The sequence below is a fragment of the Arachis hypogaea genome, chromosome 10, assembly GCF_003086295.3.
Source record: "Arachis hypogaea cultivar Tifrunner chromosome 10, arahy.Tifrunner.gnm2.J5K5, whole genome shotgun sequence".
Taxonomy (NCBI): Eukaryota; Viridiplantae; Streptophyta; class Magnoliopsida; order Fabales; family Fabaceae; genus Arachis; species Arachis hypogaea.
The window spans coordinates 23,734,744-23,748,654 of record NC_092045.1 but is presented as its reverse complement, the minus strand read 5'-3'; the positions used below and the strand labels follow the sequence as shown (position 1 = coordinate 23,748,654).

At 33.0% G+C, this 13,911-nt stretch overlaps 1 protein-coding gene across 4 annotated transcripts; it reads left to right on the top strand.

The window, feature by feature from the left end:
• The first annotated feature begins 5,346 nt into the window (after positions 1-5,346).
• Positions 5,347-11,849, top strand: LOC112715387 (phosphoinositide phospholipase C 6). Of its 4 annotated transcripts, none has more exons than XM_025767139.3 (9): positions 5,347-5,923; positions 7,600-7,796; positions 7,940-8,075; positions 8,288-8,512; positions 8,790-8,992; positions 9,723-9,840; positions 10,462-10,614; positions 10,719-10,805; positions 11,316-11,849. In XM_025767139.3, exons 1-9 carry the CDS (start codon positions 5,609-5,611, stop codon positions 11,607-11,609), a joined length of 1,728 nt encoding a protein of 575 aa, XP_025622924.1. In that variant the 5' UTR covers positions 5,347-5,608; the 3' UTR covers positions 11,610-11,849. The 4 variants fall into 4 exon arrangements, with proteins under 4 accessions (XP_025622924.1, XP_025622926.1, XP_072060812.1 ...); XM_025767141.3 differs by having other exon boundaries at positions 5,348-5,923; positions 7,686-7,796; XM_072204711.1 differs by having other exon boundaries at positions 5,550-5,923; positions 7,695-7,796.
• The last annotated feature ends 2,062 nt before the right edge of the window (positions 11,850-13,911 follow it).

Below are 13,911 nucleotides of genomic sequence, written 5' to 3'. Positions count from 1 at the left end.
GAATCACTTATTAAATGCTTCCAATTGATTGCTAGACCCTTACTTATGAGAACAAATCTCCCAACCTCGGTTTGGGGGCATGCTCTTTTACATGTCGCAGCACGTATTCGTTTGAGGCCAATAAGTTTCTATCAGTTCTCTCCTATGCAATTAGCTTTTGGCCAGCAGCCAAATATTCCCATTTAAGGATATTTGGGTGTGTGATATATGTTCCCATTGCACCACCTAATCACACCAAAATGGGACCCCAAAGAAAATTGGGGATATATGTTAGATATGATTCTCCCTCTATAGTGAGGTATCTTGAGATACAAACTGGAGATGTATTTAAAGCCCGATTTGCAGATTGTCATTTTGATAATCAAAATTTCCAACATTAGGGGGAGAGAATAAGCTTCTGAAAAAGGAACCTAATTGGAATGCATCATCGTTGATGCATTTAGATCCTCGATCAGGGCAATGTGAACTAGAAGTTCAAAAGATTATACATTTGCAAAGAATAGCAAATGAGTTGCCCGATGCATTTTCCGATACAAAGAGGATAACCAAGTCGTATATACCAGCGGAAAATGCACCAATTTGAATTGATGTCTCAGTTGGACAAATTGCTACCGAAGCAAATACATGCCAAAAGCGTGGCAGGCCTCCAAAGACAAAAATTCTCGAAAGAGAAAAGAGGTAAATACTATTCCTGTTGAAAAAGACATAGTAAAGACACCTGCAGTTGTCCAAAATTTTGATATAACGCTAGAAGACGTTCAGGTACCTGAAAATTGTGAAAATGACGAGATCTCGATAAATTATGTCTTTATAGGAGAGAAATGGGACCGAAATAAGACAATTGTCAATGAAATATTTGCATATAATGTGGCATTAAATATCATGCTTGAAAATAAGGATCTTGAGCCAAGATCAGTCGAAAAATGTCGACAAAGAAATGATTGGCCAAAATGGAAAGAAGCCATGAAGGCTGAATTAGACTCACTTGCAAAACGTGAAATCTTTGGACCTGTAGTCCGTACACTAGAAGATGTAAAACTTGTTGGATACCGATGGGTATTTGTGAGAAAACGAAATGAGAAAAATGAAGTTGTACGCTACAAAGCTCGACTTGTAGCACAAGGTTTTTCTCAGAGGGCAGGTATAGATTATGAAGAAACGTATTCCCCTGTAGTGGATGCGATAACATTGCGTTATTTGGTCAGTTTATCTGCATATCATAAACTACATATGCATTTAATGGATGTGGTAACAGTCTATTTATATGGCTCATTAGATAGTGATATCTATATGAAAGTCCCTGAAGGATTAAAGATATCTAAACCATTCAATGAATATTCACAGGGGTTATACTCAGTTAAATTGCAAAGATCTTTATATGGTCTGAAGCAATCTGGACGAATGTGGTATAATCATCTTACTGAGTATCTGGCCAAAAATGGATTCAAGAATGATGATTTCTGCCTCTGTGTTTTCATAAAAAAATTGCATATGGATTCATTATAATTGATGTGTACGTTGATGATTTAAATATCATTGAAACTCCTGGGGAGATTCCAACAATTATAAAAATTCTAAAAGAAGAGTTTGAGATGAAAGATCTTGGAAAGACTAAATTTTGCCTTGGCCTGCAGATCGAGCATACAAAAGGTGGGATCTTTATTCATCAAACAACATACACAGAAAAGATCTTGAAGAGATTTTATATAGATAAGTCACATCTATTAAGTACTCCAATGATCGTAAGATCTTTAGATGTGGAAAAGGATCAATTCCGTCCTAAGGAAGAAAATGAAGATATTCTTGGTCCTGAAGTACCATATCTTAGTGCCATTGGAGCGCTAATGTATCTTGCTAATAATACGTGACCTGACATATCATTCGTGGTGAATTTACTAGCAAGGTATAGTTCTTCTCCAACCAGAAGACATTGGAGTGGAATCAAGCAAATCTTTCGATATCTTCATGGAACGGTTGATATGAGATTGTTTTATCCCTATGGATCGAAGTCACAATTAGTTGGCTATGCAGATGATGGATACTTGCTGATCCACATAAAGGGAGATCTTAAACAGTATGCCTGTTCACATATGGTGGAACAGCTATATCATGGAGGTCCACGAAACAGACGATTGCTGCAACATCCTCTAATTATGCCGAAATACTAGCGATACATGAAGCTAGTCGCGAGTGTTTTTGGTTCAGGAGTTTGATCCAATATATTCTGTCATCATGTGGACTGATTGATCATAAGATAGCTCCAATTGTTCTGTTTGAAGATAATATAGCATGCATTGCTCAACTTAAAGGTGGATACATTAAAGGTGATAGAACAAAGCATATTTCTCCCAAATTTTTCTTCACTCATGATCTTCAAAATCAAGGGACAATTGATGTCCAACAGATCCGCTAGCAGATTTGTTTATAAAGTCACTCCCAAAATTCTCCTTTGAAAGATTAGTACATGAGATTGGGACGCGCCGATTTCGAGACATTAAATGATGTCGACAAGAGGGAGAAACTGTACTCTTTTTTCCTTGGTCAATTTTTTTCCATTGGATTTTTCTTGACAAGGTTTTTAATGAGGCAGTCCCTATCACAAAAGATATTGTACTCTTTTTCCTTCACTAAAATTTTTTTTCCATTGGGTTTTCTTTAGTAAGGTTCTAACAAGGCAATAATCCTAAATGGTCATCTAATGGGGAGTGTCGTGATAAGATAGCCTGAGGTGGATGCCCATTTCTACAAGACACATGTTTCCAAAGAGAATTTTATTTAATGTAGTTTGAAAAAGTACTATCATATACGCCTATATGCCTCTGATGATAACACACACAAAAGCAATAAAATACTCTTCTCTCTCTCTTTCTCTAAAATTATATTCCTTTATTTTATTTGTTACTTCTTCCTTATTTATTTATTTAATTATCTTACAACATGTATATTAATATTATGTGTTATAAAAGACATTTAAATTTAATAACAAGTGTAAAACTCATATGATTAATTAAACCGGTGTTATTTTGACTAGTAGATAGTTAAAGTTGTCCTTGATTCGTTTTTTAAATTAGTCTTCAATTTTTTTTAATCAAACTGGTCCTTCAAAATTTTAAATTAACCACGTTGATCTTTTTGTTACTTCCTTTATTGACGACGTTAAAATTTACTAATGTGACACAGTAAATAAATATTTAGGAGTCTTAATTAACTATTAACATGATAAATTTATGAAATTAAATAAAATCAAAACTTAATTGAGAAGAGAACTTTAGGTATTAGAATCACTCAATTTGCGATAAGCTAAATATGACATTGTAACCATTGGACAATATACTTCCCTACTAAAATGACTTAAGACTATAAAAAAGGTTTTAACCTACCTTTCTAGAAGATTTTTTTTTCTGAAACTTCACAGATCATCTCTTTCTTTTGCTCTCCTCTAATTCTTCTTATTGTTCTTCGTTTTGTTTAACAATTTCAAACAAAAAGATTTATGAAATTAGCATTAGAGTGTTCTACTAGAACACCCAACAACAAATTTAATTAATCCTTATTCACTTTTAAAAGAGTTCATTTATCCTCGTGATATTATTGAAAGTCACAATACTTATTTTTTACTACTATTTCTCATCTTTAGTTCTTGTGTTGCTTATTTACTATTAATAAAAGTATTTTTCTCACAAATTTACTTACCTTTAATCTCTCGTAATAATCTTTCTTTACTTAGAGCTGGTTTGAGAAGTGGCAAAAGCTACTTTTTTTGACTTTTGAATTATGAAAAGTTACGATAAGTGTGTTTGGCACCATTTTAAAGAAGAGCTTTTGACTTTCCGAAAAGTTAATTTATAACTTTTGGAAGAAGTAGAAATAGATAACTTATCTCCTTCTCCGTAAGTCATTTTATCACTTCCGTGAAAAAAAATTGATTTCAAAACAAAAAAATCTACTTTCATTCTTGATTCTATGAAAAAATATTTCCTGTTTCTGCTGAAAATACTGGCCCTCCACCACCATTTTCACGCAAGGTTCCATCTTCTAGAAGCACTGGTCTTCCACCATCATCTTCACGCAATGTTCCATCTACTGGAAGTGTTGGCCCTCCACCACCATTTTCACGTAATGATTCATCTGCCGGAAGTATTGACCCTTCACCACCATCTTCCATCTTCTGTTCAATCTGAACCAGCATATATTCCTTTCAGGTATTTTTTTTTATCATTTTATCATTCTATTTTATTATTAAATTTGTATTGAACATTGTGTATGTTATGAAATCTGAATTTTAATTTTTTTTTACATGTGATTTTAATTTTATTTTTTTATATGTGATTTTATTTTTATACAATTTGGTATTATTTTTATAATTTTTTTTTATGTTCTTTCCCAACAAATTCATGAAAGTGGCTAGTCCGGAAGAAAATTTAAAGCTAATTGGAATGAACGAAATTATGTTATATTCATAAAAATATGTAAAGAAGAGATGGTGACTGGAAATAGACCTGAAACACATTTTAACAAAGTTGGTTGGGCAAATTTAAAAATAAAATTCTTGAAAGAGACTGGTTTAAATTATGAGTCTAACCAATTTAAAAATAAGTGGGAGGCTATGAAAAGAAAATGGGAACTATGGGCTAAACTAAAAGGAAAAGAGATTGGTCTTGGTTGAGATCCTATTAAGAAGACCATACAAGTAAGTGATGATTGGTGGGATGCTAAGACTCAGGTATGTTGCATTTTTTAAAATTATTTCAGAAATATCAATTTTAATATCCATTCTCTTGTATTTCAAAAATATCAATTTTAAAATCAACCTTTAATAATGGAAAGTATTTGTTATCATCGTTATTTTAATATCTATTTTCTTATGTTAAAAAAATTGTATTTTTTGAATTATTTATCCAAACGCTACAACTTTAAAATAAGGACTTCTATAGTTAAAAATCCAAATACAAAATAACTTATTTATAAGCTACTTTTAATAAAGGTCCTTATACTTTAAGTTCTTTTTCCAATACTTTAAGTTCTTTTTCCAAAAGAACTTATTCAAGTTATTTACCCAAACTGGACCTTAAGCTATTTTCATAAATCTATACCCAATTCAACTATCCGTAAAGATTAGCTATGATGAGAAATTGAGAACAATCTTCCTGGAACACTTTCATTAGAGCTGTTACATAGACATAAAAGAAAAAAAAAATAAATTAAACTTTAGTATATAACCTAATTAGATATAAAATAAAATAATTAACCATACTACATTTATAAAAAAATCAATTATTTTTATAAAATATATATTAAAATTAAGTAAATAACACATAAATATATACAAATAGTCAAATATATAACAACTTAACCTATAATATTTTTGTTAAGAGTAGACAATTACACACAAGCATAACCCAGAGACAGAAACACGCATGTCAAAGAAAAACACGCAAAATGGAAACAATATCGCGCTTCAACCGGCTTCCATTTATAGTCTCTCTCTCTGTCTCTGTCTCTCTCTCTCTCACAAAAACACATCCATATAATATAACCACCATATTCACTGCTGCAGCAGCAGCAACAATAAACAACAGCTTTGATCGAACGACAGCGTTTCATCGCGATGGCCACCCACACATACACCTACAAGCAATTCAGCTGCTTCAACAAGACCTTCACCAACACCGAGCCCGGACCTCCCTCTGACGTCCTCCACGCCTTCCACTCCTTCTCCTCCGCCGGCGCCACTTCCATGTCCGCCGACAACCTCCTCGGCTTTCTCACCGATCACCAGCGCGAACCTCAATGCACCTCCGACGACTCCCTTCGCATCATTCAATCGCTCAAAGGAGATCACAAAACCGACGACGGACTCACCCTCGACGACTTCTTCCACTTCCTCCTACGCGACGATCTCAATGCTCCCATCAAATCGGAGGTCACTTCTTTCTCTCCACCTCTTTCTTTCCCAAAGAAAAGAAAAGAAAAATTGTTAGGAAATATATTTTTTTTCCTTACACACTTTTTTAACAAAATACTCTGTTACTAACATAACATTTTATAATAAAATAATTAGTAATTTTTTCGTTAGAATATAATCAAACTTATTTTTGACGAAATAATTAAATATTTTTATGAATATTAAATATGTATTTTATGCGATAGCTAATTTGTAACTAGCATGAAAATTTTCCGCTTCCTTTAGGATATCAGAAAACTTGCATTATTAAATGAGTTAAATTTTAATAGAATGATAATGTAAATATTTTAGTACAAGATAAGATACAGTCAAACTTTTCTTTTCTTCCTTTTCTGGAGGGACATACTTGGATGTGCTTGCATAGTGCGTTGGAGATTAATCCGTATTTTTACTTGTGTTATTGTTGATGAATAAAACAGAATTTGGTGAAGCAAGCTAAGTTTTCTGGATCATATAGGATATTGTTTCTGTTGTCTGGAGTGATTGGTTGTTATTTACGCTTTGGTGCTTAACTAATTAACTGCCCCATGTTACGTACCAATGGCTTCAGAGTTCAGATCAGGGTGTCTGTCAATGAATTTTCTTGTTTAACTTTAATTCAATCAGAAATTGTCTCACATGAGGATTTTTTTTTTCCTGCTTTGTTTTCCTCATTCGGATGAATACATATTTTTTTTCCCTGGTTTTCAATTATCCGAATTTTCATTCAATGCCTCCTGTTTCCTATACAAAAGAAGCAGAGAAAACAAATGAGACAAAGATTGGTGAAATATTAAAGGACTACAGAAAACTGGGGCCCATGTAAACCACTTTGAAAAGAAAAATAATAAATGTGCCACCCTTGGAAGTATATCTTCTTTTTGTAATAGAAGTTTAAAGAAGTTTGTAATATTAAGAAAACAAGTTTTTAACTTTTTATTATTAAAAGAAGGTATAACATTTTGATATATACAAAAGTAGTGCAAATAATACATCTCTTACGAAAATGATTTTAGCTTCCTTCCTAGCCTTTACTTTTGGTTTCATTTCCTTAATTTCTTTGTTGCTTGGCCCACTGGTCACTTCTTTTTCCTTCTTATCCTCATCAGTGACAAAATTGACATTGTAAGTTATCAAATATCTTACTAACATTCATGAATTTGTGACTTGTGAACAGTACACCATGTATGGTCCATATCTTTTGATAGCACTTAGCTTGTCAGACTGAATTTAGTCAAAATTACTTGCTAAACAGTAAAGTAATTCTAACAATTTTAATGCTTGGTTTTCATCCCCCCCCCCCCCCCCCCCCGGTTCTGACTTATGAGCTTGTATAATTGTTTAAAATTACTGGTTCATTGTCCTTATCTTTGTTAAGGTTAAATTTATATAAGAAGGCAAACAGGAAAAAAAAATTGTAAACTAAGGAAAACTGGTCTATAACTATAAAAGAGAAGGTCGTTTAAGTGTTTAAAGGTATGTTTGTGAGTTTTGATTTTAGAAATAAAGGAAGCGAAGAGAAGAGAAGGAAAAGTATAAAAAATAGATAAGCTTTACGTTTTAAACTCTCCCCTTCCTTCCCTTTCCCTCCAAATCAGAACTCGCAAACACACCCTTTGTCTCTTATTGACAGATGGAATGATGTGATATTCCAGGTACATCATGATATGAATGCTCCATTGTCACATTATTTCATATTTACCGGGCACAATTCCTATCTGATTGGGAACCAACTAACCAGTGATTGCAGTGATGTGCCAATCATAGATGCTTTGGTACGAGGTGTGCGAGTGATTGAACTTGATTTATGGCCGAATTCAACTAAAGATGATGTTGAGGTTTTTCATGGAAGGTGCAAGCTGATCCCCACTTCAATATTGTAAAAGTTGGAAGACTATTTCCTTCTTATATTTATATCTTTATCTTGCCGTTTTGTGAGATACATGATTGCAACTGAATCAAATTACTTCATCAAATTTTACTGTGTTTCTGCAGAACTCTTACCACTCCCGTCTCACTAAGGCAATGTTTGTGGTCCATAAGAGAGCATGCGTTTGTTACATCTAAGTATCCTGTCATTATAACTTTTGAAGACCACCTTACTCCTGATCTTCAGGCTGTAGTTGCAGAGGTAGGTATCCATTTTGAGAAATACTTCTTGAACATAGTCATCGTCATAATTCGGGCTTGTGTATTGGTTGGATGGATTATGTTTTGGCATAGAGTACAATGAGCTATGTTAAAATAGTACTAGTTCTCCACTTGTGCTTCCTACTCAAGGATGAAGTTCATGTCCCTATTTTGTTATGAACTGAATGTGAATTTCGATCTTCATATGTGCAGATGGTGACTGAAATATTTGGAGAACTGCTTTATTATCCTGAGACAGATTTGCTGTCTGAATTCCCCTCCCCAGAATCGTTGAAAGGTCGAATTCTCATATCAACTAAACCACCAATAGAATATCTTGATTCCAAATCCTGTGACGAGGAAGATAAAAAACCAAAATCAACTGACAAAGGATCACAATCACCAGATGTTACTAATAAAGTGGAAACTGATGACAAAGTGAGTATAGAGATGAAGACTAATTTGGTTTTTCTCTTTGGTAGATCAAGGGAGCATTTATTATGAATTTGAACTGCCTAAATGCCCCCAACTACTGAAGTGGTAGTTTATTTATTGAGTAAATGTTCTTTTCGGTCGTTGACCATTTCTCAAGAACCGCTTAGACCAGTTATTTGGATAGTTGGATACCGATTAGGAATTTTCGAATTGTGGAGGGGGCACTTTGTCATTTAGGCCAGGGACCAGAAATGACATTTCCTCTGATTCATTTTGTCAGGATGTGGAAGATTTGAATGAAAGTGATGAAAAATCATACAAGGAGAGTGCACCTAAGTATAAACGTCTGATTACAATTCATGCTGGCAAATCAAAGGGTGATTTTCAGGAAGACTTGAAGGTTGCTGGTAAAGTTAAGCGTTTGAGCTTGAGTGAAAGTAAACTTGAAAAGGCTTCTGAATCTTTTGCACCTGACATTGTAAGGTAATTTTCCAAAATGTTGTGCTCAATGTAAATTCAGTTATTTCAAGTTAGATAAGTTTATGATATTTATGTTAGCTATGGTAGTTAATACAGTTAGAGTAGCTTTAGCTTAGGCATTAGCTGAATTAGCATAACTTGTATATAATGATACCTCTTGTACATTCACAAGTGTGGTAATTCATTCTCTTCACATGGTAGAATCAATACAGTTATTCTTTGTGCTTCACCACCACTTGATACCGTGTCTGCATGGTATCTGAGCCTATCCTGTGTTTGTTAGTTGGATCATACATACATGTCTAGTAATGTAAACTTCACGATTCAAATATCCAATCTTTAGTGTGAGGAGGGCTTATTAAAAGCCTCATATTGCTTAAAGATATGATCTCATTGATGTTGAAACGTGTTAGAGAATATTCTTTCTCGTCACTTGAGTTAACTTTTGAGGTTGAGTTTTATTTAATAATATAGGAAGCGTTTCAAATATTCAAGAAATATTGGTATTCTAGTGGCTTTAACCATTACTCTCTATAATAAAATATACACATGATTGATATCAATAGCTAAAAGCCTGAAACTACTTGAACACTAGTATTCTTTTGGAATACTTGAAAATTTTTCAATAATATAACTGTTTGTAACTCCAAAGCTTATAGTTGCTTTTTCTTTATGGTTTAGACCAACCAAAAATGAGACATGTTTCTTTTTTTTTTCATTAAATTCTTTCTAGGTTCACCCAGAAGAATATTCTGAGAGTGTATCCAAAGGGAACACGCATAACTTCCTCAAATTACAAGCCACACATAGCATGGACGCATGGAGCTCAGATGGTTGCATTTAACATGCAGGTTTGGACTTATACAGTATCTATTTTCCACTCTAGTGAACCGGTCTTTCGGCTTTGTTTAGCATTTATTACGTGTGTATGTACATTTATTTCTATCTTGCATTTGATAATTGTGATTACGATTACCAGTAATGATAATTACTGGTAATGCTATATTGATTTCCTTACTCGTGTGCGCTAGCCAGATAAAAAAAAAAAAAAACAGCCTGGTACACAAGCATCTCTTGTTAACACAAAATCTGGGAAAGAGCCACATTCAAAGGGTCTAATCTACGCAGCCTAAGCTGATAATTACATCAGTTGTTGTCTCTATGGTTTGAACCGTGATCTTGAAGTCACACCGAGACAACTCAACAGTTGCTCCAAGATTCTACTTTCATATTTTACATTGAATAAGCTACCATTTTGGACCAAGAAAGATTTGATTGCTGAAAATTCTAGTTATAAAGATGTACACTAACTTGATATCCATTAGTTCGACAAAATTATCAAATTCTTTTATGTTTTTTAGCACACCCTTTTGTAAATTATGTGATATTGTAACTTGTAAGATTCTTCACAAGTCACTCAATTTTCAACAGTAACGCTGAGTGCTGACATCTGTAACTTCCTTCTTCATTAGGGGCATGGCAAATCACTTTGGTTCATGCAAGGGATGTTCAAAGCAAATGGAGGGTGTGGCTATGTGAAAAAACCTGATTTTCTTGTCGAAAAAGGTCCGAATAACGAGGTTTTCGATCCTAAAAGAACATTGCCGGTGAACAAGACATTAAAGGTGATGGAAACCAATTAATTCCTTTGTTTCTAATACTTGGTGACAACTATCATCTGAAAAATTACTTTACTACTATCTTCTGAAAGTCTTCATTCACCCTTTAGGTAAAAGTCTACTTGGGGACAGGTTGGAGCTCAGATTTCAGCCTAACGGACTTCGATTCCCATTCACCACCAGACTTCTATGTGAAGGTATGAGTTTGCTAATTTGATTATACTCCAAATTTTGGAACACTAATCAACCAGCCACAGTTGAGATAGTTGAACATTTGTTTCTTGACTTTCTGTGAAAAGATCGTCTGACACCTTATTCCATATACTTCAACATTGATAAATGAAAAATGTTATGTGTATCTTTTCTATAGAAATCCTGCCAAGTTACACTCGAGCTCCCGTTGAATGAGGCGTAGACTCCATTTAGATTGAGTCCACATCTCATCTATCGGTGAATAGACTGTGACTCACCATGATATCTCATACTATATTTGCTGTTTGTGCATCAAAAGTCAGTCACCAAATTAACCACTTTGTATTTGTATATAAATAAATGTGTCATTTAATTTATTTTCAATATGTATTTTATATTTCAAATGGCTGATGTTTAGTGCACACATTGCAAAATTTTAGATCATCATGGCTAGGATTCTGAATAAGTGATACATAAATATTACATTTAACATCTTTTTAACCAAGTTGTAACAGATTGATATTGCTGGAGTACCTGCTGATAGAGCGAAGAAGAAAACAAAGACAATTAAAAATAACTGGTTTCCCGTGTGGGAAGAAGAGTTTGAATTCCCATTAAGTGTCCCAGATCTGGCTTTGCTACGTATACAAGTTAAAGAAGAAAATAGAACTGAGAAGGATGATTTTGCTGGCCAGACATGTTTGCCAGTCACAGAGCTCAAGTCTGGATTTCGTTCAGTCCCTCTCTATGATGAAAAGGGCGAGAAATATAAATCTGTCAAGCTTTTAATGCGGTTTCAATTCAAATGAATTATTATATAATATATAATAATGACCTAAATTATATAGTGATAGATATCGGATATGTTATTCATCATTGTTTATCCTTCTGATCATGTTACATATATAATAGATATATATTCAGGGCATTAGGCAGATGGATTGGTTTTTAGTGTGAACTTGACCTTTTTAGGCATATATTTGATCGACAGATAATTGAATTATTTTGAAATGTTACGTGGAATTTAGTTGGGATTGTGAAGAGTAAAATTCATATTTTTTCCGAATAAAATAAGATTATAGAATTATATAGATGGTTAAAAAAGCAAGTTGATATGGTGGTAGTTTGGAATTTTAGTCAAATTAAATGTTAGCTAGTTGTAGTAATCTTTGATTTAATCAAGGATAAGGAATATGGAGGTCCGGTAGCAGAGGAGTATCGGAGTTTTGAGTGGGATAAGACGTGGATGGTTGTGGTTTTATGGTGATGGAGGAGAGAAGATGGAGTTGATGATTCTCAAAGAGAGAAAGAAAGATGGTGTTAGAGGAATATTTTATTTTTGAGTAAAGACTTAACTCAGCTTTTGTCTAGTTTTACGAAAAATAAAATATTTATTGTCTAAAAAAAAGATATTTTAGTCCTTAATTTTTTTATTTTAAGATAATATAATTTTACTGTTAAAAAATTTGTTAAATAATAATAAAAATTAGTTTGTGGAAGATTTTATTTGTAATTTATAAAAATTATAAACTCTTACAAACTATTAATAAGTTTATTTTTGCAAAATTCTTTTATCGATAGTGATTAAGTGGATAAAGACCATTATTGAAAATGATATCATAAAAAAAAAATAATTGTAATACGAAAATTTTTAAAAGAGAAAAAATAGCATCGAACAAAAAACAAAATAAGATAGCATATATTTGTATAAGTGATGATGACAGTAGAGAGGATAACGATGATGATAAAATATCGTAACATAATAAAAATAATAAAAGTAGAGGTGATAATGATGAGGACGAAGAAGGTGGTAATCGTAATGGCCATAGTTGGTTATATTGTTGAAAAGAACTTTGTGAGGGTTTAAAACCCCCACAAATTACAAATAAAATTCCTATAAAAATAATTTTCGTTGCTATTTAACATCTTTTTTAATAGAAGATTCAGTTTGTTCTAAAATAAAAAATTGAAAATCGAAGTGTTCCTTTTTTTGGGAGAAGGGACGTCTTATCTTTCGTAAAAATAGACAACGACAAGGTTGAGTCTTTATTCTTCATTTTTTAATTATTTTTTTTCTTTTGTCATTTTTATATGTCTATGTATTTTGTTCATTCTCACCGAACACAAGATAGGAATAATTTTTAAATTCTATCTATAACCAAATACTAATCAGAAATAACAAAAATATTTTGGGTCTCTTCTAATATATTTTTAGCATGTACCAATGACACTTCTCATATCTTTTACTATAACTTGCATAAAATTTGTCTCGCTCTTATTCGTAGGTAGTAGAAAGTTAAACTCTAACTCATTCCTGCGAATACTCACCTCTGCGAGTATTCGCCTCTGCGGGTATCTGTCCCGTTCGTATAATTATTAAAATTCAACAAATAAAACTAAATTTAAAAATTTATATTGTTGATAGTATTTGATGGGTATGAGTGGCTTAGAAGAGGGGAGGTTGAATTTAGGCCTCATATTTACTTTTCTTTTTACTTTAGACCGGATGAAACTTTAGAGAATATGCTAAGCCTGCTTTTGTTGAAAGCTCAGGAGGCACTTTACTTTCTCTCTTGTCGATAGAAGAGTCAACAAAATTGTATGAGAGTAAAGTGGTTGTTACATCTTGCTAGTTAGAATAAGCAGGAGACAATTTTATTTTGTCTCTTGTCGATAGAGGAGTCAAAACAAAATTGTATGAGAGCAAAGTTGCTGTGATGTCTTGCTGGTTAGAATGAGTATGAGTCAATTTTATTTTGTCTCTTAGAAAATAAAAACAGAATCAACACAGAGAAAGAAAAGTGACACAGTCATATATCCTAGTTCAATCACCAAGTGCAATGTGACCTACATCCAGTCTCCCCTACAACAGTGATGAAATTTTCACTATCTTTCAAAGATTATAAACACCAATTTTCTTAGGATTTAACCCAATCATACCTGGGACAAACCCAACTTTTACTTAAGCTAGATTTAACTAGGTTCACTCCCTAGATTTTCAAACACTAAGTGCTTATCCAACTTAGTAAGGGAATCCCCCCAAGATCATGAAAATAAAACAGAAAAATGTATAAAGAATTTCTGAAATAATTATTTGACTTTTCTCTAAGT

Bases quoted from the DNA above. Each gene is read 5' to 3' on its own strand.
- LOC112715387 (XM_025767139.3), top strand. From the start codon at position 5,609: ATGGCCACCCACACATACACCTACAAGCAATTCAGCTGCTTCAACAAG. The intron at 8,513-8,789 runs GTGAGTATAGAG...TCATTTTGTCAG, and splicing joins AAGTGGAAACTGATGACAAA to GATGTGGAAGATTTGAATGA. The intron at 8,993-9,722 runs GTAATTTTCCAA...AATTCTTTCTAG, and splicing joins TTTGCACCTGACATTGTAAG to GTTCACCCAGAAGAATATTC.